At 48.7% G+C, this 27,878-nt stretch overlaps 1 protein-coding gene across 1 annotated transcript in view; it reads left to right on the plus strand.

The window, feature by feature from the left end:
* The window catches only part of mrvi1 (murine retrovirus integration site 1 homolog), a 270,208-nt gene that overhangs the window by 179,737 nt on the left and 62,593 nt on the right, over nucleotides 1-27,878 (plus strand). The window contains exons 14-19 of the mRNA XM_038806059.1: nucleotides 1,995-2,045; nucleotides 2,142-2,735; nucleotides 14,050-14,128; nucleotides 14,946-15,063; nucleotides 23,224-23,254; nucleotides 26,833-26,973. Of these exons, the coding sequence (XP_038661987.1) occupies nucleotides 1,995-2,045; nucleotides 2,142-2,735; nucleotides 14,050-14,128; nucleotides 14,946-15,063; nucleotides 23,224-23,254; nucleotides 26,833-26,973 (1,014 nt within the window). The remainder of the gene's footprint in view (nucleotides 1-1,994; nucleotides 2,046-2,141; nucleotides 2,736-14,049; nucleotides 14,129-14,945; nucleotides 15,064-23,223; nucleotides 23,255-26,832; nucleotides 26,974-27,878) is intronic.

Consider the following 27,878-nt stretch of genomic DNA (forward strand, 5'->3'; position numbering starts at 1 on the left):
CCTTCAACTCCCTCATCCAAGTCGTTAATGAAAATCACAAACAGCAGAGGACTCAGAACTGATCCCTGCGGTACGCCACTGGTAACTGGGCTCCAGGCTGAATATTTGCCATCCACCACCACTCTCTGTCTTCTATCGGTTAGCCAGTTCGTTATCCAACTGGCCAAATTTCCCACTATCCCATGCCTCCTTACTTTCTGCATAAGCCTACCATGGGGAACCTTATCAAATGCCGCACTAAAATCCATGTACACTACATCCACTGCTTTACCTTCATCCACATGCTTGGTCACCTCCTCAAAGAAGTCAATAAGACTTGTAAGGCAAGACCTACCCCTCACAAATCCATGCTGACTATCCCTAATCAAGCAGTGTCTTTCCAGATGCTCAGAAACCCGATCCCTCAGTACCCTTTCCATTACTTTCCGACCACCGAAGTAAGACTAACTGGCCTGTAATTCCCAGGGCTATCCCTATTCCCTTTTTTGAACAGGGGCACGACATTCGCCACTCTCCAATCCTCTGGTACCATCCCTGTTGACAGCGAGGACGAAAAGATCATTGCCAACGGCTCTGCAATTTCATTTCTTGCTTCCCATAGAATCCTTGGATATATCCCGTCAGGCCCGGGGGACTTGTCTATCCTCAAGTTTTTCAAAATGCCCAACACATCTTCCTTCCTAACAAGTATCTCCTCGAGCTTACCAGTCTGTTTCACACTGTCCTCTCCAACAATATGGCCCCTCTCGTTTGTAAATACTGAAGAAAAATACTTGTTCAAGACCTCTCCTATCTCTTCAGATTCAATACACAATCTCCCGCTACTGTCCTTGATCGGACCTACCCTCGCTCTAGTCATTCTCATATTTCTCACATATGTGTAAAAGGCCTTGGGGTTTTCCTTGATCCTACCCGCCAAAGATTTTTCATGCCCTCTCTTAGCTCTCCTAATCCCTTTCTTCAGTTCCCTCCTGGCTGTCTTGTATCCCTCCAGCGCCCTGTCTGAACCTTGTTTCCTCAGCCTTATATAAGCCTCCTTCTTCCTCTTAACAAGACATTCAACCTCTCTTGTCAACCATGGTTCCCGCACTCGACCATCTCTTCCCTGCCTGACAGGGACATACATATCAAAAACACGCAGTACCTGTTCCTTGAACAAGTTCCACATTTCACTTCTGTCCTTCCCTGACAGCCTATGTTCCCAACTTATGCACTTCAATTCTTGTCTGACAGCATTGTATTTACCCTTCCCCCAATTGTAAACCTTGCCCTGTTGCACGCACCTATCCCTCTCCATTACTAAAGTGAAAGTCACAGAATTGTGGTCATTACCTCCAAAATGCTCCCCCACTAACAAATCTATCACCTGCCCTGGTTCATTACCAAGTACCAAATCCAATATGGCCTCCCCTCTGGTCGGACAATCTACATACTGTGTTAGAAAAGCTTCCTGGACACACTGCACAAACACTACCCCATCCAAACTACTTGATCTAAAGAGTTTCCACTCAATGTTTGGGAAGTTGAAGTCACTCATGACTACTATCCTGTGACTTCTGCACCTTTCCAAAATCTGTTTCCCAATCTGTTCCTCCACACCTCTGCTGCTATTGGGGGGGCCTATAGAAAACTCCCAACAAGGTGACTGCTCCTTTCCTATTTCTGACTTAAACCCATATTACCTCAGTAGGCAGATCCCACTCAAACTGCCTTTCTGCAGCTGTTATACTATCTCTAATTAACAGTTTCTGTTGGTTACAAGGCTCGAATGACTCTGTTTATTGGACAGATCCCTCAATTCTCGTGCGAATTGCAAATAATATTAATTATGTTGTGAGCTGTAATCTAGTGACCAGTTCTGAACAGTGATAGCATAAACACGGAAGGTTGCTTGGAAAATGCTGTATCAGGGGTCTTTGTACTTTCAACGCACAACCTCGGTGTCACAGTAACCTTGACTTGTTTTGGTGATATAAGATGTCATTCGCTTATAGCTTTTGGAAGTCCCTGGCACAAGAGAACAAGACATTCAACTAAATTCTGAGGTTAGTTCTGTTACTGTATGAATTATTTTATTATGATTTCATGAGCCACACTATTTTTTGACTGACTTTCTTTTTAATCCTAAATCATTATATTAGAAACACACAAGAAAATTGTCTCCAACCAAAAAGACTACGGAAGCCAGAAAGTTATCTCCAGCAGCAATGGGCTCACATGTCACTCTTTCTGCAAAGCTATTGGAGGCATCAGTCAAACTGAGTGCCCCTGATTCCCTGGGAACTAACGCCTGTAAAGAATCCAAGTCATTGGACAAGAGTGACCATATCAAAGCAGACCCCAACGTAGATAGCAATGGGGAAGGTGAGTTGGGTAGTCCTGCAAAATTGGGAGTTCTGGAGTCGAGGGAGTTTTCTTTAAGGCCTTCTGAGCTTCTGCTCTCTGAATTAGCTGCTTTGAAGCCAGCCCTTGAAAGCACTGAGCAGGCCATCTCTCGCGCCAGAATGCCCTGCAGGGCTGAAATCAAGTCGTTTAGCTCACAGCCTCTTTTGCGAGCTGTTTCCTGGGAATGCCTGGAGGTTGATGAGGAACTAAGCCCTCCGTCAAAACCACCCCCCAAGGCTGCAGAGAGATTCGGGTTCAACGACGTGTTTGACTCCAGTCAACTGAAGGCATCCAACTGCAAGGACCTGCCCGCACAACCGAAGATGCAGAAGCTTGCCAAGCTCCGAGAGGTAATACTGATGTTTGCTTAGAGGGCTTTCTGCAGAGAAAATACATGCATGCTGGGGTCTGAGCAGATCCCTTTAAAGGGCATCGAAGGGCTATAACATATGCTTTCTATCGCAATCGTGCAAGCATGGAATGGACGACAAATAAAAATGCAAATGTCTTGTCTTAATCCAAGAGATTGCGAACGCACATTGCATGTGTTTCTTGTCACCTACCTAGGTACACCGTGCCATCATTACTTGACAGGAAATAAACTGATTCATAGCAGAAAATGAGATGTGGGATATCAGTGAGGTTTTCCATTATAGTTTCCTCAATCTGCTGTTGGTCACATGTGCGAGTAAGAGCAGCCTTTGCAAGAACTTTCAGCCTGCACTGATAAGCATCTGTCATATATTAAAAATCCTATATCTCTGTGCACGTTTTGTCGAGAAAATTCACCTCTTGCTGCTACGATTCTGTCACACTTTGGCATCGCATTTCTTTTCCCATTATCAATTTCAGCCTCCGCATTTATAATGGGAACTGCCTATGTAAACTAGTCACGCTGTAACTACACCCAGCTTCAGCGATGGCACTGCAGTGTTGTAATTTTTCATCTATCAGCTTCCAAGCCTGTAGGCAGAGAAGGCTCTGTGCTTCAATCAGCTCCACATCTCTGCTTAGGAAAATCATGTAAGTTTTTGCTTTATGACTACAAATAATAAGATATACAACTCATTACGATAAGAAAAATGTATGACTTTAAAATGGTTGTTTGAATTGTATTGGTGTGGTTGCCCTTCAGTGTTTCAAACTTGCCTCTCTGCAAACAGTTTGTGAAAAGATGCATTGCCAGAGAATTTTATGACAGTATATTTTTTGAGGTTCAGGGAAATTAACAGATAAAACTTGGAATCTCTCCTTCATTACTAGCTTCTATCACACCTGGAAAAGATGGTGGAAATTGATTCCATAAATAATTTTTAACAGGATTCGGACAGGTATTTGAGGCTGAGAAAATTTACAGGATTTCAGACTAAAAATGGGAATGTGGAATGAAACGTAGCTGCTCTCCAGCTAGCAGAGGCATGATGGGCCAAGTGAAATAAAAGGTTGCCAAATAGAATAAGATTTGTCAACTGATCCCCTGCATGTAAATTTTATTTTTTCAAGTGTTAGGTAGTACACAATGTTTTTGTCCCAGGAAGAAACAGAAGGTGATGTGGGGGCCCATAGGCCAAGCAGTATCCTCCAATGATGCAGTTTTGCATCAGGAACTTTGAGGGTTGAGAGTTTTTTATTCACTGACAGTAATTCACCAAGAGGGTATCCATTAGGCAGGTGGCCTGATGCACAGCTTTGCACATTTCCTCACCCCATGTTATATATTCATTGGGCTGCTGTTTATTGTATACATCTAACGTATCCCAAAGTAATGCAGAGCCGAGATTAGTTCCACTTCTAACAGTGTATTTACACTTCTTACAAATACCTCAGAACTTAGAGGATTATCACTACATATGCTTGGCTGGAATTTCATGACGTTGGGGGGACTTCGTGGAGGCGTGGAATCCTGGGTGGGATTCTCCGACAGCAAGATCATCCGCTTTGCCGGCAGCGCACTCACAGCTGCAGATTTCCCAACAGCATGTGTGTGGCCACAATGGGAAACCCCATTGGCCAGCTGCCGAGGATCCCGCTGTCGGCGGAGGTGGGCCGTGCTAGAAAAGGGTCTGGCGGGATGGAAAATCCCAACCCCCATTTTTAGGATTCATGACCCCAATTCCCAGGTTTCTGAATTTCAGGAGTGCCTTTTAAGGTTGTGGGCTGGTTCGGTTCACAATCCCACACCTTGCATTCCCGAATTTGCTGACTTCATTGTTGGGATGGGCATGTCTTGTTCTCTTCACTTTTCATGAAGTTGGGCTAGCTTTTCAAAGAGTCTTGGTTCATGGTGCCTCAGAGATGTTATGAACCATGATCTATATGAGGAAACCTTTTCAAATGTAATTTCATGGCCCCCATGCCAAGGTATGCCCTCCCACTCACCTCCCACAGTCCCTCATGCTCCCAGTCCTAAGGTATGCCCCCATCCACACCCTATGACCCCATGCCAAACTATGCTCCCGATCAACCCCCTATGGCCCCATGACATCTATGGCATTCCATGCTTATTAACCCACTATATATAGAACCAATGAACCCAGAGTGACAGATGAATAAAAGAGTCTATCATCTAGACCCTTAAAGTATCGATAGAAAATGCAGCACTTGAAACCTCTCTATCTTGTACAGTTGACAGAATAGATCACAAAATCACAGAATAATTCAGTACAGAAGAGGTCCTTCAGCCATCGAGTCTGCACCAACGCATGAATAACACCTGACCTGCTACGCAATCCCATTTGCCAGCACTTGGCCCATAGCCTTGAATGTTATGATGTGCCAAGTGCTCAACCAGGTACTTTTTAAAGGATGTGAGGCAACCTGCCTCTACCACCCTCCCAGGCAGTGCATTCCAGACTGTCACCGCCCTCTGGGTAAAAACGTTTTTCCTCAAATCCTCCTTAAACCTCCCACCCCTCACTTTGAACCTGTGTTCCCTCATAACTGACCCTTCAGGGCAGCACGGTGGCTCAGTGGTTAGCATTGCTGCCTACGGCGCTGAGGACTCGGGTTCGAATCCCGGCCCTGGGTCACTGGCCGTGTGGAGTTTGCACATTCTCCCCGTGTCTGCGTGGGTTTCGCCCCCACAACCCAAAGATGTGCAGGTTAGGTGAATTGGCCACGCTAAATTGCCCCTTAATTGGAAAAAATAATTGGGTACTCTACATTTATAAAAAAATAAATAAAAAATAACTGACCCTTCAACTAAGGGGAACAGCTGCTCCCTATCCGCCCTGTCCATGCCGCTCATAATATTCTGCACCTCAATCAGGTCGCTCCTCAGTCTTCTCTGCTCCACTGAAAACAACCCAAACCTATCCAATCTCTCTTCATAACTTAAATGTTCCATCCCAGGCAACATCCTGGTGAATCGCCTCTGCACCCGCTCCAGTGCAATTACATCCTTCCTTTAATGTGACCAAAATTACACACAGTAATCAAGTTGTTGCCTCACCAAAGTTCTATACAACTCCAACATGACCTCCCTGCTTTTGTAATCTAGGCCTCAATTGATAAAGGCAAGAGTCCTATATATCTTTCTCACCACCCTATTAACCTGTCCTTCTGCCTTCAGAGATCTATGGATAAACATGCCAAGATCCCTTTCCTTGGAACTTCCCAGTTTCGGACCATTCATTGAACATTTCTTTGAATACTTCTTTATCACATTACTCCTTTCAGAGTTAAATTTCATCTGCCACTCATCTGCCCATTTGACCATCCCGTCTATGTCTTCATGCAACCCAACACACTCAACCTCACTTTTCTTTTGGAAATAATTTTTATTGAAAAATTTTGAATTTATACAACAATAACGCACCATAGTAAAATACCGAAAATAACAATAATATTAACAATCATAAACATTCGCCCCACCTCCATGAACAACACAGCATTTTAACAACAACGCAAATTAACACAATATAAAGTTACAGAATAGACACTACAATAAGGAACACCCCCCCCCCCCCCCCCCCCCCCCGGGTTGCTGCTGCTATTGACCAAGTTACCTATCTTTGAGCCAGGAAGTCCAGAAAAGGCTGCCATCGTTTATAGAACCCTTGTATTGATCCTCTCAGGGCAAATTTGCCCCTTTCCAATTTTATAAATCCCGCCATGTCACTGATCCAGTTCTCCACGCTTGGGGGCCTTGCATCCTTCCACTGTAGCAGAATCCTTCATCGGGCTACTAGGATCGCAAAGGCCAGGACCCGGCCTCTTTCGCCTCCTGCACTCCCGGCTCTACCGCAACTCCAAAAATCGCGAGTCCCCACCCTGGTTTGACCCTGGATCCAACCACCCTCGACACCGTCCCCGCCACCCCCTTCCAGAATTCTTCCAGTGCTGGGCATGCCCAGAACATATGGGCGTGGTTCGCTGGACTCCCCGAACATCTGGTGCACCTGTCCTCACCCCCAAAGAACCTACTCCTCCTAGTCCCGGACATGTGGGCCCGGTGCAGCACCTTAAATTGGATGAGACTAAGCCTCGCACATGAGGAGGAAGAGTTGACTCTCTCCAAGGCATCCGCCCAAGTCCCGTCCTCTATCTGCTGCCCAAGATCCTCCTCCCATTTAGCCTTCAGCTCCTCCACTGACGACTCCTCCACCTCCTGCATTACCTTATAGATGTCAGACACCTTCCCCTCTCCGACCCACACCCCCGAAAGCACTCTGTCCATCGTCCCCCGCGGCGGCAGCAGAGGGAATCCCTCTACCTGTCGCCTAGCAAACGCCTTTACCTGCAAGTATCTGAACCTGTTCCCTTGGGGAAGGCCAAATTTATCTTCCAGTTCCCCCAGGCCCGCAAACCTCCCGCCAATAAACAGATCCCTCAATTTGCTGATGCCCGACCTTTGCCACCCCCTAAATCCCCATCCTTGTTCCCCGGGATGAACCGATGGTTGCCACCCAGTGGAGCCTCCATCGAGCCCCCTGTTTCCCCCCGATGCCGTCTCCACTGTCCCCAGATTCTTAGGGTCGCCGCCACCACCGGGCTCGTGGTAAACCTCTTAGGGGAGAGCGGCAACGGTGCCGTTACCATGGCACCCAGGCTCGTACCTCTACATGACGCCATCTCCATTCTTTTCCACGCCGCCCCTCCCCCCTCCATCACCCATTTACGCACCATTGACACATTGGCTGCCCAATAGTACCCCAGAAGGTTGGGCAGCGCCAGCCCGCCTCTATCCCTCCCTCGCTCCAGGAACACCCTCTTCACTCTCGGAGTCCCATGTGCCCACACAAAGCTCAAAATACTGCTAGTCACTCTCCTAAAGAAGGCCCTGGGGATAAAGATGGGCAGGCACTGAAAGAGGAACAAGAACCTCGGAAGCACCGTCATTTTGACGGACTGTACCCTCCCCGCCAACGATAATGACAGCATGTCCCACCTCTTGAACTCCTGCTCCATCTGATCTACAAGTCTGGTGAAGTTATGCTTGTGAAGAGTTCCCCAGTCCCTGGCCACCTGCACCCCCAGGTACCTAAAGCTCTCCCCTGCCCGCCTAAGCGGGAGCCTACCAATTCCTTCCTCCTGGTCTCCAGGGTGCACCACAAACACCTCGCTCTTGCCTAAATTTAATTTATAACCTGAAAAGGTCCCAAACTCAGCTAGCAACTCCATCACTCCCGGCATCCCTCCCACCGGGTCCGCCACATACAGTAACAGGTCATCGGCATACAACTATGTTCCTCTCCACCTCGCACCAAGCCTCTCCACCTCTCTGAATCCCTCAACGCCATCGCCAGCGGCTCGATTGCCAGTGCAAACAACAAGGGGGACAGGGGGCAACCCTGCCTAGTCCCTTGGTAAAGCCAGAAGTACTCCGACCTCCTCCTATTCGTGGCCACGCACGCCATTGGGGCCTCATATAGCAGCCTTACCCATCTAATGAACCCTTCACCAAATCCAAACCTCCCCAACACCTCCCATAGGTACCCCCACTCCACTCTATCGAAGGCCTTCTCCGCATCCAGTGCCACCACTCTCTGCCTCCCCCTCAATCGCCGGCATCATGATGACATTCAACAATCTCCGCACATTCGTGTTCAGCTGCCTTCCCTTCACGAAACCTGTCTGGTCCTCGTGCACAACCCCTGGCACACAGTCCTCTATCCTGGTGGCCAGGATTTTTGCCAGGACCTTAGCATCCACGTTGAGGAGAGATATGGGCCTGTATGAACCACACTGCTGGGGGTCCTTGTCCCTCTTTAAAATTAACGAGATCAGCGCCCGCCCCGCGACATCGTCGGGGGCAAAGTCTCAACCTCACTGTTAACCACTCGGTCAATCTTTGTGTCATCCATAAATTTGCTGACCCTACCCACCACATAGTCATCTGGCATGTTTATATGAATGACAAACAATAGGGGACCCAGCATAGATCCCTGTGGTGTACTTCCAGTCACTAAAGCAACTGCCTGTCATCACCCTCTGTCTCCTACAGCTAAGCAAATTTTGAATCCACCTTATCAAGTTACTCTGTATCCCATGTGCATTTGCCTTCATTATAAGTTTCCCATGTGGGACCTTGTCAAAGGCTTTGCGGAAGTCCATGTAAACTACATCAAATGTACCACTCTCATCTAAACCCCTGGTCACATGTTCATAACATTGAACCAAATTTATTAGGCATAACCTCCCTCTGACAAAGCCATACTGACTATTCCTGATCAAACCTTGCCTCTTCAAGTGGAGATAGATTCTCTCCTTCAGAATTTTCTCCAATAGTTTCCATACCACGGATGTGAGACTCACTGGTCTGTAGTTCCCTGGCTTATCTCTACAACCTTTCTTAAATAGTGTAACCATGTTAGCTGTTCACCAGTCCTCTGGCCAGATGAGAATTAAAAATTTGGGCCAGAGCCCCTGCTATCTCCTCCCTTGCTTTCCACAGCATCCTGGGACACAATTCATCCGGATCTGGAGATGTGTCCACTTTTAAGCCTGCCAACACCTACAATACCTTGACACTCCCTATGACAATTTGCTCAAGAACCCACAGTCTCTCTCCCCAAGTTCTATATATACCTCCTCATTCTCTTGGGTGAAGACAGATATGAAGTATTTGTTCAATACCCTACCAATGTCCTCTAGCTCTACCCACAGATTTCCCCATTGGTCCCTAATGGGCCCTACTCATTCCCTGGTTATCCTCTGCCCATTGATATACTTATAGAATATCTTGGGACTTTCCCTCCTTTTGCCAGCCAGAGCTTTCTCATATCCCCTCTTTGCTGTCCTAATTGATTTCTTAAGCTCCTGCACTTTGTGTACTCCATTAATGCTTCCTTTAATTTGCTCCCCTTGTACTTGTTAAAAGTGTCTCTTTTCCTTCTCATCTTTTCCTGAGTGTCTCAGGTCATCTATGGTTCTTTGAGCTTGTTACTCGTTCCTATTACCCTAGAGGAAACATGTTTGGCCTGTACCTCCCCATTTCCTTTTTGAACCACCCTCCGCCCCACTGCTTTTCTGTAGATTTCCCCACAAGTAACTTTTCTCAGTCTACCTTGGCCCGATCCTGCCTTATTTTACTAAAATCCGCTCTCCCCACAATCCAAAATTTTTTTGCAATTTGTCCATAACAAACTGAAATTGTACCATTTTGTGGTCGCTATCACCAAAATACTCCCCATCTACGCATCAACCACCTGTCCAGCTTCATCCCCCAGAATTAGGTCCAGCCCTGCACCATCCCTTGTTGGACCCTCTACATATTGAACTAAAATGTTCTCCTCTATACATTTTAAGAAGTCCACTCCATCTAAGCCCTTAATACATGACTATCCTGTTTAATGCTGGGAAAGTTGATATCACCTAATTTAATTGCCCGATTATTATTTACACATGTCTCCGTGATGGCTACGTGCGAGAGCCAGAGCTGCTAATCAACCTATGTTTTCCCAGGGGCTCCGGTTACTCAGTAATCTAAAGGTTTTCTGGGTGTTCAGTCAGGCCTCATTACGCATTCTTGGCTGAGAGCCAATAAATCTTATACTTATGATGCCAAATTCTGAGTTCCCCCAGGTTGTAAGTATCTTCCCATTTGACCTCAGGTATCCAGAAGGATCTTAGCCTGTCAGACACCCTCTTTTTATAGTTTCCAATTGTTGTTTGAGGGAGTTCCAGTAGTTTTTTCATCTCTTCCTGGGATTTGAGTAAGTAGCTTCCTGTCAAGAACTGCTTGACTGTATATCGCCCATGTCAATTTTTCATCCCTCTGAACAGCAGAAGCAGTTTGGATCAGAAATAGATTAGCGGGAGTGGGGGAAGTGCTTGGGGCTTTGTCCCGTCTCTACATGGGCAATGCTTTCATGCTGCTTACCACTGCCACCAAACAGCCAATAGATTGTGATGATCATAGAAACCCAACAACAGAGGAGGCAATTCAGCCCAACAAGTCTGCACCGAATCCCCGGAAGAGCACTCTATCTCAGTCCACTGACCCAGCCACCCTGCCCTATCCCCATAACCTAACCTGCACATCCCTGGGCACTAAGGGCAATTTAGCATGGTTAATCCACCTAATCTGCACACCTTTGGACTGTGGGGGGGAAACCGAAGCACATGGAGGAAACCCACCCAGACGAGGGGGGAACGTGCAAACTCCATACAGGCAAGGCCGGAATTGAACCCGGGTCCCTGGCGCTCTGAGGCAGCAGTGCTAACCCCTGTGCCTGACAGTGACAAGCAACATCGATGTATCCTCTCCCCTCCTCACCTCAAACTCCCTCCCACTCCATTTTCCCTCCCCATCTGCTCACCCATCCCTAACCCTTCTCAGCCTTTCCAGATCACCTCCCTAAACTGTGGTCAGCATTGCCTATTATATTCAGCACTTCAATGTCAATCACGTACCCAAGTCTTGGTAAAACCCGATATGTAAGGTGAGCTCTGCTGCTCATATTGTGGGCTTGAAATGCAACGGCTGCGTGATTCATTCAGGAACTCCTGCCCTCAAAATCTCTAGCAGTGAATCTGTTGGACACTGTGCAGCCAGAGGGAGGTCATCTAATTTAAATGGCAATAGAAGGTTCTCACAGGACTGGGGGGGGGGGACCTCAGGCACTCACCTTTTCCCAGAGGCTGTGAAAGTGGCTACTTGCTGCTGATCTTGGGGTCCACCTGGTCTCGCTCCCTAAAAAAATCAAAGTGGCCCCATCGGCCCTAAATTATCAGGGATGTGATACTCTATTTAAATAATGAGAACAGCACCATCTTCCAGGTGCCCCTCCAGGCCACACACCACCCTGGATCAAAACTATACCACTGTTGCCATATTGTCACTGGTTCAAAATCCTGGGAATACCGCTCTTTCAATATCGCAGATATAACTGTTCTATAACTACACTACTTGAACTACAGAAATTCAAGAAGAAGGTCCACCAATATCAAGGGGCAATAAGAGATGAGCAATAAATTTCAGCCTTGCCACTGGTGCCTGCACTCCAGGAACAATTTTAAACAAATAACTCGCCTTTTCCTTTCAGGGATTCAGGCTTTGGTCCCGCATGTCAATTGCCAATACGTTTCTTCTTAAGAAATATACAGGCTGCCAATTTTACCTTAAACCCTGCCCAGCTGACATGGCAGAACTCTCACTCGCTGCCCCATCACCCATCTGCCCTCTGTGCCAATGACTGTCCCCACACAGGTAACTGCAGAAGGGTGAGGTCTGCTTCTCGGCTCTTCTATTGCTCCCCGCCACTGTTATGGAAATATCCACAAAGTCCATTGCAAATGGGTGCTACAAGAAGGTTTATGCAGTTTTTTGATCATTTTTTAAGGTGGTCATGAACAAGTAATACGATCAGAAGAGCTTTCTAGTAAGAGCAGCTGCAGGGGCAGCACTCAGACAGAGCACCTGCTTTATTTTCAGAACTAAGAGACAGCCTTTTTAAAAATAACTGTGGTTAGAAAGAACACGTGCTCAAACGAGGAAGCACTTCAGAGTTAATGGACCCCTGTAGAGCTATAAAAAATAATCAATGGTAATTCCTCCTCTGTCAATCAAGAGACTTGGAAAAGGCAATGGACCATGAAATTGTATGTAAACAATGCACTTCAAAGCTTTTGGGCTTCAAAGCATGCACAAGAGGCTTGAAAAAGTTAAAGGGCAATGACATTGACTGTTCAAAGCACTTTAAAGTTTTCCACCACATTAAAAGGAAGACTTTCACTTTCTTCTGACAGATCATTGATATTGACATGATGCGAGAGAAACATTAAAGGTTTTAAGGCTACAGAGGGAACACCTTCACCTTCTTCTCACAGATCTTTGAACTTGACATGCTGGGAGAGACATCAAAGGGTTCCAAAAGATCAGAGGGAAGACTTTAAACTGAAACATAACATGTTGAAAGTTGAATGATTTTCAAGACGAGAGATGGGAAGACCATTAAAACTACCCCCATCCCAGGAAATACTCCCATCCTGAGCCCCTCCAGTTCAGCCCAAGCCCACCAACCCCCATTTCCCCTGAAGGAGGCCCCTTGGCATCTTAGAGGCAAGTTCTCTCCCCCCCCCCCCCCCTTTCAGAGTACAAGGTGCCAAGTTGGCACTGCCAAGGTACAGGGCTTGAAGGGAGGGGATTTAGCAAGCCCATAATGAGGTGTCGCTCACTTGGCTGGGGAGGGGTATTGCCAGTGATTCAGGTGAAGGGTGGCGCTGCAACATTATTCTGATATCGGGCACCCTTTAAAAATTGCACCCGGATCTCTGAGGAGTGGGACCTGCCAGCGTGTCTAGGCCCCGCCACTCTCAAGTCCAACGTACAACCCGACCCTCTGGAAAAGTGCCACTGAATGGCACGTGAGCAGCGTTCCTAGCACCAGCGGGAATCAATCCCAACATACCCCCTGGCAGGAGCACTTAAGAGTCAAAATGGGAGAATTGTACCCAACATCTTTCCTGCTGGAAGCTCAGGGGGTAAGAGGATAATTGCTAAGAACTATTTTTTCCTGCATTGGCCACATTTCGTTGTGTGCTCTGAGAGACAGCTTTATGTGGCGTGGGGGGGGGGGGGGGGGGGGGGGGGGTGCGCAGACAGCAGCATGCGAGGTTATGCCATCTACTGGGCACAGCAAACTGGGCACAGCAAACTGGGCAGGTCTTTCTCAATCTCTTGTTGGCAGGTTTCTGTGCAAAGGATTTTGCCTTTAATTACAAACATTTGCTGTGCCGATACCAATGATTAGCAAATCATCTTTGGTAAATGTACTCCACCTCTTTCATGTATAAGGTGCATCTAATACTTGTTGCAGAACAGTATGTGACAAACCGCCTGATTTAAAAGCTAAAGGAGAAATGTAATCTGACATCATGCCTGCTGCACCTCAGCTTCCTGTATAGCTTATAACCTGTGAACCTAGGACAGTCAATCTCTACAAGTGGTGCCTTGTGGCTAATGCATAAAAATCACGGAGGCAATTAACATATTCATGTGATTTATATACTGGTCTTTATGGTAATTGCAAGGTGTTTTACAATGTTTGCAGGGTTTTTTTCATCAAAAGATGCAGCATTTTAGTGCAGTCCCACAATAGCCATTTTCATTGTGTTTGGCTGGAAATCTCTCTCTGTATGTTGAAATGCAGCCTCAATAATTCCAGGAGTAAAGCATTCTCCAGTATGAGACAGGTAAAATATTTCTCTTTATTTAACCAGGAAAATAAAATGATGAGGAACCAAAATCTGTCAGCATTGAGATTACCGGATCTCAGTGAAACAATCGAACAGGACAGAGGTAAGAGGCAGCAGCTGAACCAGGCATAGATTTCTATGTGTGTGTCTGTGTCCTGTGTGTGTTCGCCTGTGCATGTGTCTGCGTGTTTGGTTGTGTGTGGGTGAGTGGATGTGTCGGGGGGGGGGGGGGGGGATGTTTGTGTGTGTTTGTTGGGGGGGGTGGGGGAGTGTATGGAAAGGATGGTTGGTAATGTTTGTATTTGTCTGTGTATGTTGGGGGGTGGTTCTATGTGTGTTTCAAGGATGTCATGTGTTTTTGCAGGGTTTAAGATTAGGTTGGGGTGTTTGTATGTGTAGGTTTGGTGAAGATTGCGCGCGCGTGTGTGTGTGTGTAGGGGGAGTGTGGGGGTGTGTGTGTGTGTCTCCTATTTGGTGTGTGTATTAAACAGTTGAGCAGTGTATTGATAAGTAATAGATGTGTGCTTTGAATTGCACCAGTGTTGCTGTTGAAGCTCCCAGACTAATAGAAAACATTGATTGCCCTCTGACGTAGAATCACCTGTTATATAAGAGACGTGAGCTGTGTTGAATTAAATAGTTTTAATTTTTTTGCCCAGTGAAAATCGAATTAATTTTATTGACGTTGTCGCTGGGCTCACTGGTTTTGAGTTTAACCCCTCGGGAACCAGAGAGTGAACAGCAGCAGTTTTGACAGATTTATGACCCCTTTCGTTGTAAACCGTTTAACACCTCCACATTCAGGGTCACAAAATGTTCCCATGCTGCACTCACACTGGGTAAGTTCAGAACCTTTCTCTTTTGCTATTTGGAAAGGTCTAACTGTTCATGGAAACTTGTGACTGCAATTTGTTTTTAAGGTCTGTCGTCTATATCCTGCCCAGCAGCTGATGGCAGTAAAGGCAATTCCGAAATCACACCAAATATTCCAGACATACTGCTGCGGAAGTTGAAGGTTCACCGGTCACTGCCTGGAGGGTAAGAAGTTAAAGCTTCTGAGCGACAGGCTCTGTTCTCAAATCTCTGCACCCTTCTCTCTCCATGTCTATCTCTCTGTCTCTTTCTTTCTACCCCGGTCTCTTTATCTGCTTCGCTCCCTTTGTCCCTACCTCTTTCTCTCTATTCTTGGTAAGGCTGCATTTGGAATATTGCGTACAATTCTGCTCGCCACTCTACCAGAAGGATGTGGAGGCTTTGGAGAGAGTGCAAAGGAAGTTTACCAGGATGTTGCCTGGTCTGGAAGGTGTTAGCTATGCGGAGAGGATGAGTAGACTCAGACTGCTTTCATTAGAACGACGGAAGTTGAGGGGTGACCTGTTAGAGAACGACAAGATTGAGGGGCATGGATAGAGTGGATGGGCAGGCACTGTTTCCCAGGGTGGAGAGGTCCGTCACCAGGGGGCATGGGTTTAAGGTCCGTGGGGCAATGTTTAGAGGAGATGTGCGAGGCAGGCATTTTACGCAGAGGGTGGTGAGTGCCTGGAATGCGTTGCCAAGGGAGGTTGTGGAAGCAGATACATTAACGGCACTTAGAAGGCATCTTGACAAATACATGGATAGGATGGGTATAGAGGGATACGGCACAAGGAAATGCTGAGGGTTTTGACCAAGGTTGGTATCATGACTGGTACAGGCTTGGAGGGCCGAAGGGCCTGTTCCTGTGCTGTATTGTTCTTTGTTTTGTTCTTTGCCCTTCTCTGTATCTCACTCTCTGTCACTGCCGTGCTCTACCACTCTCTCCCACTGTCTTTTTCTCTTTATCTCTATTTCTCACACTTTCCCCTGCACCTTTATCTCTCTCATCTCTCATTCCATATCTCTCTCATTTATTTTCCCCTGTCCCTCTCTTGGTCCCTCTTTACTGGCCCTCTGTGGGCGGGATTCTCCGATTGCTGACACTGAAATTGCGTTCGCCGATCACCCGGCGATTCCCTTTTAACGCCGAAATCAGGGGTGGCGGCGTTTCTCCGATGCTCCGCCCACTCAAAAACTGCATACTCGCGTGCCTTTGTGTCAGCCTCAGGACGCCACCTGGGGCCCACCCCCGATGCTCCACTCCTGATGGGCCGACTTCCCGACGGCATCAGTCACGTGTCCTCTCAAATCTGGTGTGGCGGCTGCGGACTGTGTCCAGCGCCACCACAGTCTTGGGGGGGGGGAGCTGTTCCACTGGCAGAGGGGGGCTTCGGCAGGGGTTGGGGGGAATGGTGGGGGGGTGGTCAGTAGTGGCGAACGGGGTTACAGGGGGCAGTTTTTGGCAGGCCGGGTCCACGAGGGGCCTCCGCCATGTTGCGTGGCCGCCTCAGACTGCCTCCGTGCGCATGCGTGGCCATGGGCTCGCCCGTTCTGCGTCCGTATCGGCAAATAAAGCCAGGTGGCGTGGCAGCTAGCCCCTACCAGACAGAGCATCGGTGCAGGTTTTTGGTCGGAAGACCAGACGCATCCTCCGGACATAGCCGCAGAATCGGAGAATCCAGCTCTCTCTCATTTTCTCGCTCTTTTTTTCTCTCTCTCTCTCTCTCTCTCCATCTCACACCCTTTCACCCACTTTTCTTTGTCTCTGTCTTGTTCTGTCCCTTCCTCTGTCTTGCTTTCTCTCCTTTTGTCTCCTTCCCTCTTTCTGTCTCTTTCCCTTTGTCTCTCATTGCTCCACTTGTTTGTTTCTCTTTACGTTTCCTTCCCTCCTTCATTCTGTCTTTCTGTCCCTCCAATTATACCCAATTATCTGTCTGTCTGGATCTCTCTCTCTCCCATTTTCTCTTCCTTTCTCTTGCTCCTTCTGTCCCAACTTACCCCAAAATCCACCCGAGGGTCACCCTTCCCCCTTCACAATGCACTACCTGCCTACCCCTCCCCGAGCAGTCCTCCCACCCCCGAGAGACCACCGAAAATGGCAGACCACTCATTGAGACCCTCCAAAATGGGCAATTCCCCCCCCCCCCCCACCCCCACAGAGACCCTCTAAAGACGGAGACCCCTCCAGGGATCCCCTAACTAAAGGAACCCCCTACAATGACCCCTAACTAAAGGAACGCCTCTACAAATGCCTCCAGGAAAGAGAACCCTGTCTGGAAGCTAGAGAGCAGCCTTGACAGGGGCAGTGAGAAAAATTACAGTTGTATTACTTACCTGGAAGCACCATCTGTCCATTCCTTGAACGGGAACAGCTGTGATCTGCATTTAAACCCCTCAGATCCTATAGCTGAAACTCATTCATTCATTTCTTGTAGTGGGCTGTGATTGACCGCTTCCACAAAACAGCTGCAGCCTTGATCCATTCATCTCCCTTCATGGGTTAATACCAAAGTGCCAAAACCCGGGAGTTTACAAACACCAACCACATCAAAGAGAGATAAGTGCCTTGCAGTCATTCGAGTGATTGGAATGCACTTACCTCTCTTTGATGTGGTGATGCCTAATCACATGCCTTCTCTGCAGATGTGGCGCAATTTAATGGCAACATTTCTAAATATAATTTTGGGCGTGTTTGGCGGAGTGTTTCTTGATGGTTGCATGGGCAATATCGCAGCCCACATTTAACGGCACTTAGTGCCGGAAATGAGCCCCACAAGCTTCTCGGCATTATTGCTTTTATCGTTGTAGGATTTGCCGGACATGCGCCTCAACAGCTAGTCTCTAACACTCCCTCACCACTCACTTCCAGTCAACACACAAGCATGGCAACGCGCAGACCTGCTCCTCGCTTTGGCGATGCCGACCTGACCAGGCTTCTGGACACTGTCAAGGTGAGATAGGATATCCTATTCCCACTCTGAGGTTGGACCAACAGCAGAGCCTGGGATGTAGTACCAGCGGCTGTCAGTGCGGGTAGGAGGACTGTTGTACAACGTAGGAAGAAGATCAACGACCTCCAACAAGCTGAAAGAGTAATTTACCACCTCTCTCCTGGCCACCAGTTACACCTGCCACCCCTCAAATTTCCAACCCCCCACCCACAAAACACTGGCTAAAACCTCGCACACTCCCCACACCCGGGGCGGGATTCTCTGATCCTGAGGAGCAGTGATCAGGGGCCAGCACGGCACTGGAGCGACTCATGCATCTCCAGCTGCCGATACCGGTGTCAAACGGGCGTTACGGGTCTGCGCATGCGCGCTGAGACTGGCATGAACTCACGCATGTGCGCTACTTGCCTTCTCCATGCCGGCACCGACGCGACATGGCGGAGAGCTGCAGGGGCCGCCGCAGAGTAAAATAGGCCCCCACCAGGAGAAGCCGGCCCGCCGATCGGTAGGCCCCGATCACGGGCCACGGTGGAGGCCCCCCCGGGTCGGTTCCCCCCTCTCCCCCACAAGGCCGCCCCCCGCAGGATGTACGACGAGGTCCCGCCGGGTAGGACCACACGTGAACGGCGCTGGCGGGACTCGGCCTATCTTGGCGGCCACTCAGCCCATCCCGCGCGGAGAATCGTCGGGGTGGCCACGTAGAGCGGCCCCCGACCGGCGCGTGGCGACGGGCCGGCACCAATGGCGCCGATTCTCCGGTGACTGGAGAATCGGTGGACCGGCGTCGGAGCGGCGTCGGTGCCGGGGTCGGAGAATCCTGCCCTCAATTTCTGTGCTTGTTCTTCTGCATCCTCTGGCACCCACCAACACAACACTTTCATGTCCGGTTGCAGTAACCACACAGACCATCTGCCATCGACCCGAAACTAAAGAGGAAATGCTGGAAAATCTCTGCAAGTCTGGCAGCATCTGTAGCACACCGGTGAATTTTCAGGGCAGCAGGTAGAACAGGGTGGCACGACGATAACAGTGACACTGGTAAGTCGGCCAGGGCCCTCCAACTCTGATATGGAGCCTGGGGACACACCTAGATGTAGCACTAGACCACATAAGATCAAGGTGATTGAGGATCACTGAGTGGAACTGGGGTTGAGGGGGGAGGGGGCAGGGGGCGGTCACTATTGGTAGCTAGGGGGAATGGAAATGTCAAATATTCACTATTAAAACAGATTACATATGATACATGAGAAGCCTCTGTCATGTTAATCTTCACAGTGAGCCTGTCTTCATCTCCATCCCCTGTTGCCCTCCACTCCCTCCACCTTTACCCCCCCCCCCCCCCCCCCCCCCCCCCCCCGGGCACAGTGGTCCAAGATCAAACGCCTCTGATGCAGACCGTTTTCAAAGGATGTGTTTTAACGTACTGTCAGCAGAAAGACAGGAGTCAGACTTTGGCATAAACTGAGCAGCACCAGAGCTAACGTCACAGTGAGTGATCATCACTCTCCTGCCTTGTATATTGACAAGACAAAAGTGCCGACACAGGCCCATCGCCCTGGGGTGATTTTACACAGACCCTTGGAGGGTGGAACAGGGTTGTTGTTGCCGGGGGGGGGGGGGGGGGGGGGGGGGGGGGAGGGGGGGGGGGGGGGGGTGGAAGTTTTGGGGAATGGGGAGGAAGGACAGAAATAGGGGATGTGAGGAGGGAATGAGCTCACAGACAAGGCCTCGCCCTATGAGAAGCAGGCAAGGATGAAGGCCTCCCTAGTTCACCGGGCATGCCTTGCCACCACCTGTCCTCCATCCTCCAGCTCCTCCTACAGGTCCTCCCTGGGCTTATCCACCATCCCTTCCTGGTCCGCCTCCTCCTCAGGCGAGGCTGCACGTCCCCCCTCCGCAATCATTTTGCCCCACTGCTGTGCTAGGTAGTAGAGGGTACAGCAGACCACCATAAAGCTGGAGACCCTCTGGGGGTGTATTGTAGTGCACCACCAGGGGTATATTGCAGTGCACCACCAGAGCGGTCAAGGCATCGGAAGCGCATTTTGAGCCGTCCGATGCACCACTCAATGATAGCATAGGTGGCAACATGGGCCACGTCATATCAGGTCGCCACCTTGCTCTCCAGCCTTCACACCAGCATCATCAGCCAGGGCCGCAGCGGGTATCCTTTATCCACCCCATTAGCCAACCCATCATCCTGGTTGGTCCTCGAAGATGCTGGGGATCTCCGAGTGTCTCAGGATGTAACTGTCATGTAATTTCCCTGGGAAACGTGCATGATCAGGAAGCAGTGGTCACACACAACCTGAACATTCAGGGAATGGATCTGCATCCCATTAATGAAGGGCACTCCCTGATGTCCGGTGCGCACAAGACAATGTTCGTCCCATCAATTACCCCCTGGACCTCTGGCATCCGGGCAATGGTGGAGGATCATGCAGCCCTGGCATGTTGGTGGGCTTGGTCCAGCTCAAAGTTGGTGGAGTCAGCTGCCCAGCATATAGGGCATCCGTGACCTCGCGGTTGCACTGTGGGCTGTAGCTTGTGATATGCCATACAAGTCCCTGCTCGAGCCCTGGAATGAACCAGTGGCATAGAGGTTCAGGGCTGCAGTGATCTTCATGGCCACCAGAAGCGGGTGTTGTCCTCCACCAGGTGCCAAGTTCGCGAGGACATGCTGCAGATGCCGCACTGTCTCTTTGTTGAGATGGGGTTTCCTGCAGCACATATCTCCTTGAAAGACCAAAGACACCTGTACACCTTGGGCTGTCGATGGCATCCCCCTCTAGGTTGCTCCTCTGCCTGATGGGTGGCCGGGTCTTCAAGGTGTGCAGCGCCCCCCTGCACATGGGGCGTCGCTTCCATCCTGCGTCGGCGCTGCTGCTTTCTCTGGCGTCTGGCTGCCTGGGCTGCCACCAGCACCGCGAGACATCCTCTGTGGGACTCACACCTCCACTCATTTTGGTATCTGTAAGGAATTACAGAAGGAGAAAGACCGACAATCAGTTAGAGCTTCCACCCCGGGATCCTCAAATCCCCCAAGCCTTCCCCACTCTTACATGTCCCGCCTTCTCTCAGAGTGCCATCCAGCGAGCCAATTGTACTGGAAAACCTCACTCTGCACACTCACAGGAGGAGCCCCTATACCCCAGACCCTTGTCGGGAATTTTAGGGAGGCCATGCTAGGGTGCCCTTCCCTGGTCCGCACACTCACCCTTTGGTCGCGAGGATATCTCCTGTGCTGAAGCCCAGCTCTTGAGTGTTTGATTGTTGGCTGCTGCCTCTATGGTGTTAATGCTTCCTGAGGTCAGGCAAACTGTCCAGGCTTCAAAGTTTGATTGAAATGCGACGCAATAATCATTGTCTGAGACATAGCACGTGTACCCACGAGAATGCGCTTGAAAATATTTTGTTTATGAAACGGTCAACAGTAACAAAGATTTGAAATCAACTAACCTTTAAACAACAAGGAAATATCAGTGTTTCATATTGGTACCAATACAAAGCTATATCAGCTCATTTTCACAAAGAAAACCAAACACTATCACTTCTCACAGCTTCCTCAACAGAAATGGAGGATACGCCTGAGAATGTGTTACCATGCCCAAAACTTTGTGATAGAAATGATCTGTCCATCAATATGTCACTTGTTCCGTGTATCAGTGCCATTCTCCGCCCAGGAGCCGCAGCTGTGCAGACCCTCCCACACAGCCCAATCTCACTCAAACCAAATCCTGGCATCCACATATTCCACTGGCATTCAAGGTACAGTTGAACATCCTTGACTTCCAGCATGTTTAACCCACAGTGATGTGCCAGCTACATGCAGCACCCACCATACCAGCAACAAAAGCATCAGCAATCTGCGAAAGCATTTCTTCAACAGTGTTAACAGATGGCCTGTTTGGATCAATGCCGTGCACCAGATCCCACAGCATCTTCTTGCTTCAAACCGGATTGCTGCCTGGCCTCGTACGTCCTCCTGAGCCGGTGTTCCAGGACTCAAGTATCTTCGAAACAATTGTCCTACTTTCTGGCTACAGAAAAGGAAGGAAACAGCAACAGCAGCCTCCAGGCACTTGCAACCACCAGCAGGAGCAAGCAACAAACACAACCTACAGCTGTGAAATGCTCTCACAACTAACAAGGCCAATTCCTTATTAGCAATAACCTTCAGCTGTGAAGCTAGCTGCTGCTCACAGTCAAAAGGAGTTAAAGTGACCTTCAGCATAGAACCAAGAGCAGGACTCTATCCTGGAAGTGTTTGCTGGGACAGACATGCAGCAGCTGTAGTTGCCCCAGTTGTGGGTATCCACAATATTTAAAGATGCTTGAAGGCCTCACAGGTGAAAAGCCCCTCCTCCCGCCCCAGGGCGATCCCTGACCAGGAACACTTCAGCCTCCCAACCCCCAAGCAGCCCTTGAGCTGCATGCCAGAAAATGGAAATAGCTACTCACCTCCTCAGTTTCCCTCAGCAGCCCTTGTTTTTAAAAAGGAGTGTTAAACAATGTCTGCGTGATTTCTCGCTGAGAAGCCGGTTAATTTGCAGGAGGCTGTTACATTAGACTTCAATCTTGCTAATGAAATGGAAATTGATGCAAATTGGGTTCAATGATATGCTCACCATATCTGGAGCAGGACAGTTAGATAGCAAACCAATTAGCGGCCAGTGTAAATCTCGATTTTGGCCTTTCCCGCTATTTAACCGGCGCACCTAGATCCATACTTGAGGCAATGCAGTGATTAAATCGCGCCGGTAATTTCATTGACCTCAGTTGGGCTGCCTCTATTTGAGCATTTCCGCTTCTAGTTTCACGCCATCATCTGTTGTTGTGGAAGAAATTTCAAAAACCAGAATAGTCTTCCCTGATCAGGGGAAGGTAAGTCAGGTTGGCTCCGGCGGGTGGGGGGGGGGGGGGGGGGGGGGGGGCTGCTGAAGCTTTAAAACACTCCATTAACTTACTACATTCTGTGAAGCTTGTGCCTGCACAGTTGTACCCAGTGTGGTCTGCAGCCAGTCGGAACTGAAAGTCCTTTTTAAATCAGCTCTCCCAACTCAGTATAGCAATTGAAATTCACTTAAACCTTATGATTAAATGAAAGAGTTACGCCGATCTCACACCCATCCCCCCGCTATTGACGCAACTTCCCAATTCCCACTGACATTCCGCATGGTTGCAACGCTTTGGTAGTGTTGGTAGTGACGTCACCAAGCCTAAGGCAGTCAATAATGTCACAGAGTGGGGGTTGGGACGAGCTGGGAGTGGGCAGGTGGTGGGGAGTGACACACTGCAGCAGGAAATTCCAGGACTGCAGAGTTGTGTTGAATGGCCTGTTTGTGTGCCATAATTTCTATGTAACTTACAGTTTCTCATTTTTTTTTTGCAGTCTGCCTCCTCTCACTGAGAAGGAAATTGAGGTGGGTGTTTTTTTCATTTCCCTGCCAACAGCGGTTTGCATTGCGCTGGTGTATAACTCCATTAAAACATCCTCTACTCACTGAAAATGTAAACTGACATGAGTATAAATGCAACAAGTCTCCCATCAAAGGCTCTCTCAGTGTCTCCTGTGGCTCTTTATGACGTGTCTGTTTGCCTGAAGGTCGGAGGGCAGGTTCTCAACTACAGAGAGTCCTGGCATCAAGTCAGCAACAACTGGCTTGCTTCTCAATGCTGAACGAGCCTGAAAATCCCAGAACTAGGATTCAACAGTCGGACGAAATCCAGTTCGAAGCTGAACAACATATTTTCTGAGCCACTCCCACCGCCCCCAAGTGTGGGATCTAAATTCGATCCTACACAGTAAGAAAAACAACTGTTTAAGAAAATGTACATTTAAGTTTTAAAATGTTGCTTATTCACAGAGGTGTAGGTAAACATCGGGGGGGGGGGGGGGGGGGGGGGAGGTTTTGAGAGGTGGCCAACAAATCGAAAACAAAAGCAGAATACTGTGGATGCTGGAAATCTGAAATAGAAACAAATAATGCTGGAAATATTTAGCAGGACAACAGCAGAAAATAGCACTGATACAGTCATCAATGGACTGGAAAAGATTTGAGGGAGATAACCTGAGTAGGACTGGAGCAAGGGATGTTTCGCAGATGCCACAAAAAGGCAGACACAGCTAGTGCCCATGCAGATACCCACAACACCTCTTATTTGGAGGGACTGGGTGGAGATAAAGGGCATGATTCGCCAAAATGAAGACTAAGTGCTCCCACCAGCAGGAAAATCAAAGTGATTCCTGCTGCCGTTCGGAGCGAACCTGACATGCCATTCAATGCCATTCATTTTTAAAGGGTGCCCCAATCCGCTGTTGCAGTCCCCCGGATTGCTGGCAAGGCCTAATAGCTGACAAGGTTCCTCCCACCCCCTCCCTTCAAATATTCCCAGTCTCCCCCTCCAACCTCCCCCCTCATTCCCTCCCTCCCCCACCCCCCAGGCCCTGCCCCTTGGCAACACCAACCTGGCACCTTGCAGTCCAAGGGGTGGCAAGGGGGCAAGTACCCTCCTTATAAATGCCTCCAGGGTGTTGACGGAGGTCCTTCATGGGAGGTGGGGGTCAGAAGGGCTTGTGCTGCGGTGTGGGGCGGTGGGGGGCGGGGGCGGTGGGGGGGGAGCTCAGGAGTCACACCTGGGATGGGAGTCATTTGGCTGCTCTTCCCATCTGCAGCCTTTAAACCCTCTAAACAGTCTGTCAGAATCTAAAAATTAAAGTCACCTGACAATAACCGGCAATGAAGCAAAAACCTCCCCATCTGCAGCCTTAAACCCTTTAAACAGTCAGTCAGTATGCTAAATTCAAAAATCTTTGAGATAAAGGTAAAAATATTCCATTTAATGTAGTGGAAATGTTTGAATTGGTTTTCTCACTGTCAATTCCATTGCCCTTTAAAGTATTGAAGCCTGTTTGACGGGCCAGACAGCTAAAAGCTTTAAACTGCATTGTTCACATTCAATTTCAAGGGTTATTGCCTCTTAAAAGCGTTTTGATTGTCAGGTTTAGACAGTTTCAAAGTGGGGACTAAAATTGTTTATTTATAAAGCTCTGCAGGGACCCATTAACTCAGGGGAACAGATGATTTTCTAGCCACAGTTTATTTTTAAGAGGCTGTCTCTTTATTCTCAAATGCTTCCTAGAATGAGCAGATGCTGCCCCACCCCACACAGGAATAGTTTTACCTTCGCCTTATTGATCGTTGAACTTGGCATACTGACAGACTGTTTAAGGTTTAGGCGTACGGATGAGAAAAGCAGCAAAACAACTTTCATTCCAGGAAAGACCCCTGACCTGAGCACCTCCAGCCCAACACAAGCTCCTCTGTCCCTCATCTCCCATGAAGGACCCCCCTCGTCACCCTGGAGGCATTTGTAGGGAAGATACCCACTCCCTTGCCACCCCTCGGACACCAAACCCCCAGTCCCCGTTTCTCAGGACTTGCACCAATTCACGCCAGTGGAACTCTTGGCTGGAGCATCCCAAGAGGTAGTTAAATTCAGCAGGCCCTCAGAATTCCCACCGCTGGTGGACGGAAAATTCCGGCCAAAGGAGCGGTTCAATGTGAAAACTAGGCGAAGGAGGGTAGTGGTGGATGGGCTCTGGTTGGGCTTCTGTTCCAGGAAAAAAAAACAGGGAACGCTCAGACTGTCAGGCTGGGGGATGGAGGTATTGAGGGATTGGATTTCCTTGCTGGAGAGCAGACCGAGGAAACTGGCAACTGTTAAAATGACGGAGGCCATCAGAAGAGTCACAGATGTGGATGGGAAGAGACTGGAGAAGGGGAGAAAAAATAGAGTAAAGAAAAGAAAAAACCTATTACAGTTCCGACTTCTCCCAGTTCTGATATAACGTTCACCTGCATAGGTGCTGGTAAATCTGATGAGTATTTTCTGTAATTGGTATTAACTTAGTCAAAGACGTAGGTTTTAAGGAGGCCTTTAAGGAGGAGAGGCAATATAAATGAAATGGTTCCAATTTTAAAGGAGGGGCAGAAAAGAACTGGGTTGTATATACATAAATCCTTGAAAGTGGCAGGCCAAGTTGAGAAGGCTGTTGAAAAGCATAAGAAATTCTTGGCTTTATTAATCGCAGCAGAATCCAAAAACAAGTTTGTTTATATAACTTGAAAAAAACACTAGTTAGGCTTCAGCTGAAGTATTGGGTCCAATTCTGGGTCCACACTTTAGGAAAGATGTCAAGGCCTTGAAGAGAGTACAGAGGAAATTTACTAGAACAGTTCCAGGGATGAGGGGCTTCAGTTATGTGTAGAAGCTGGAATTGTCCTCTTTAGAGCAAAGAAGGTTAAAAGGAGATCTAATAGGGGTGTTCAAAATCATGAAGGAGAAACTGTTTCCACTGACAGGAAAGTCGATAGCCAGAGGACACAGATAGTGAATACAGCCCCAGCCGACCCAATCTCTCCTCATGTGACAATCCTGCCGTCCAGGAATCAGTCTGTGAGCCTTCACTGCACTCCCTCTATGGCAAATGTATCTTTTCTTTGGTCAGGAGACCAAAACTGTAGACAATACTCCAGGTGTGCTCTCACCAAGACCCTGCACAGCTGAGGTTAGACATCCTTGGTCCTGTACTCTAAACCTCTTGCATTGGAGGCCAACATACTGGCAAACGAACCAAAGGGGAGAAGAGGAGGTCCTCTAACAGAGCGAGTTGTTACGATTTGCAATGCATGACTGAAGGGTGATGGGAGCAGATCCAATAGTAACTTTCAAAAGGGCCTTGGATAAATATTTGGAAAGGAAATATTTGCAGAGCTATGGGGAAAGAGCAAGGAGAACGGGATTAATTGGATGACTCTTTCAAAGAGCTGGAACGACGGGCTGAAGAACCTCCTTCTGTGCTGAGATTCTATAGTTGGAGGGGGTTTATAACACAAGGAGGTGAGACATTTTTCGTACTCCATCACTCCTGCCAGTTCCAGCCTGTCTGTCTGTGTACAGGATGTTTAAATCTCTAATCTTTATTTGTTTCCTGCAGAATACATTTATACAGCTCTCCCTGGCATTTAAAAATGACAGCTATACACTGGAAGCAAGGCTGGGTCTGGCAGAGAGAGAGAGAAACCTGGCTGAGGAGAACACAGAAAAGGAACTCGAAACCTTTAAAGCAGAGATGAAGGTGAGAAGCACTGCCAGTGAGCCTACTGATATTGATGCTCCTGCGCACAACGGTGACATTCATATCTAACATGCAGGGGGGGGGGGGGGGGGGGGGTGGAGGGGGCCCGGGGGGGGGGCCGGAGTGACCACCGGCGAGCCTGGATCCATCCGCCATGTTTGTGCGGGGCGGCCTGAGGGAGGGCGGCCACCGCGCATGCGCTAGTTGGCACCGGCCCAACTGCGCATGCGCGGGACCAGAGTCTTTTACGTGGCGCCGGGTCTCTGACGCCGGTCACGCACTCCTTCATGGCGCCCCCTAGCACATGGCGCCCCGGGCGACTGCCCGAGTTGCCGGTACCTTGAGCCGGCCCTGCTAACATGCCGAGCGGGAAAGAAGCTTGGTGGAGTCAAATACCCGTTTCATACCACAGCCTGTTTTACACCCCACTGAATTCAGCAGAGTGCAAAATTAGACTCTCAGCCGAGCCCCTGGCCCATCTACCCTAGCCTCCACACCCTGTGCACCTAAGATTTGTCTAACATTATATGTGCTTTGTATCAGAGTCTCCCTTTGGACACAATTTAACCAACAATCTCAGTGCGCTCGCTCCCCTGTGAGCATTCAGTGTGTGGATGTCAGGAGAAAGTCAGCTGTATTAAACAATTTGCATGTATATGTATCGCTTTTACTGTAAAACACCCCACGGTGTTACACAGGCTTATGAATTTTAGCATCAAACACATGGGGATATTAGGACTGATGATCAAAAGCTTTTCAAAGAGGCAGGCTTTAAGAAACGACGCAAGGATGAAATTGGAAGTTGGGATGTGGAGAGTTATAGGGAGGGAATGCCTGGGCTTGTGACAATGAATCAGAAGACACAGCCACCAATGTAGGAGCAATTAAATTAGGGAATGCATAAG

This window comes from Scyliorhinus canicula, chromosome 9 (assembly GCF_902713615.1).
Source record: "Scyliorhinus canicula chromosome 9, sScyCan1.1, whole genome shotgun sequence".
Lineage (NCBI taxonomy): Eukaryota > Metazoa > Chordata > Chondrichthyes > Carcharhiniformes > Scyliorhinidae > Scyliorhinus > Scyliorhinus canicula.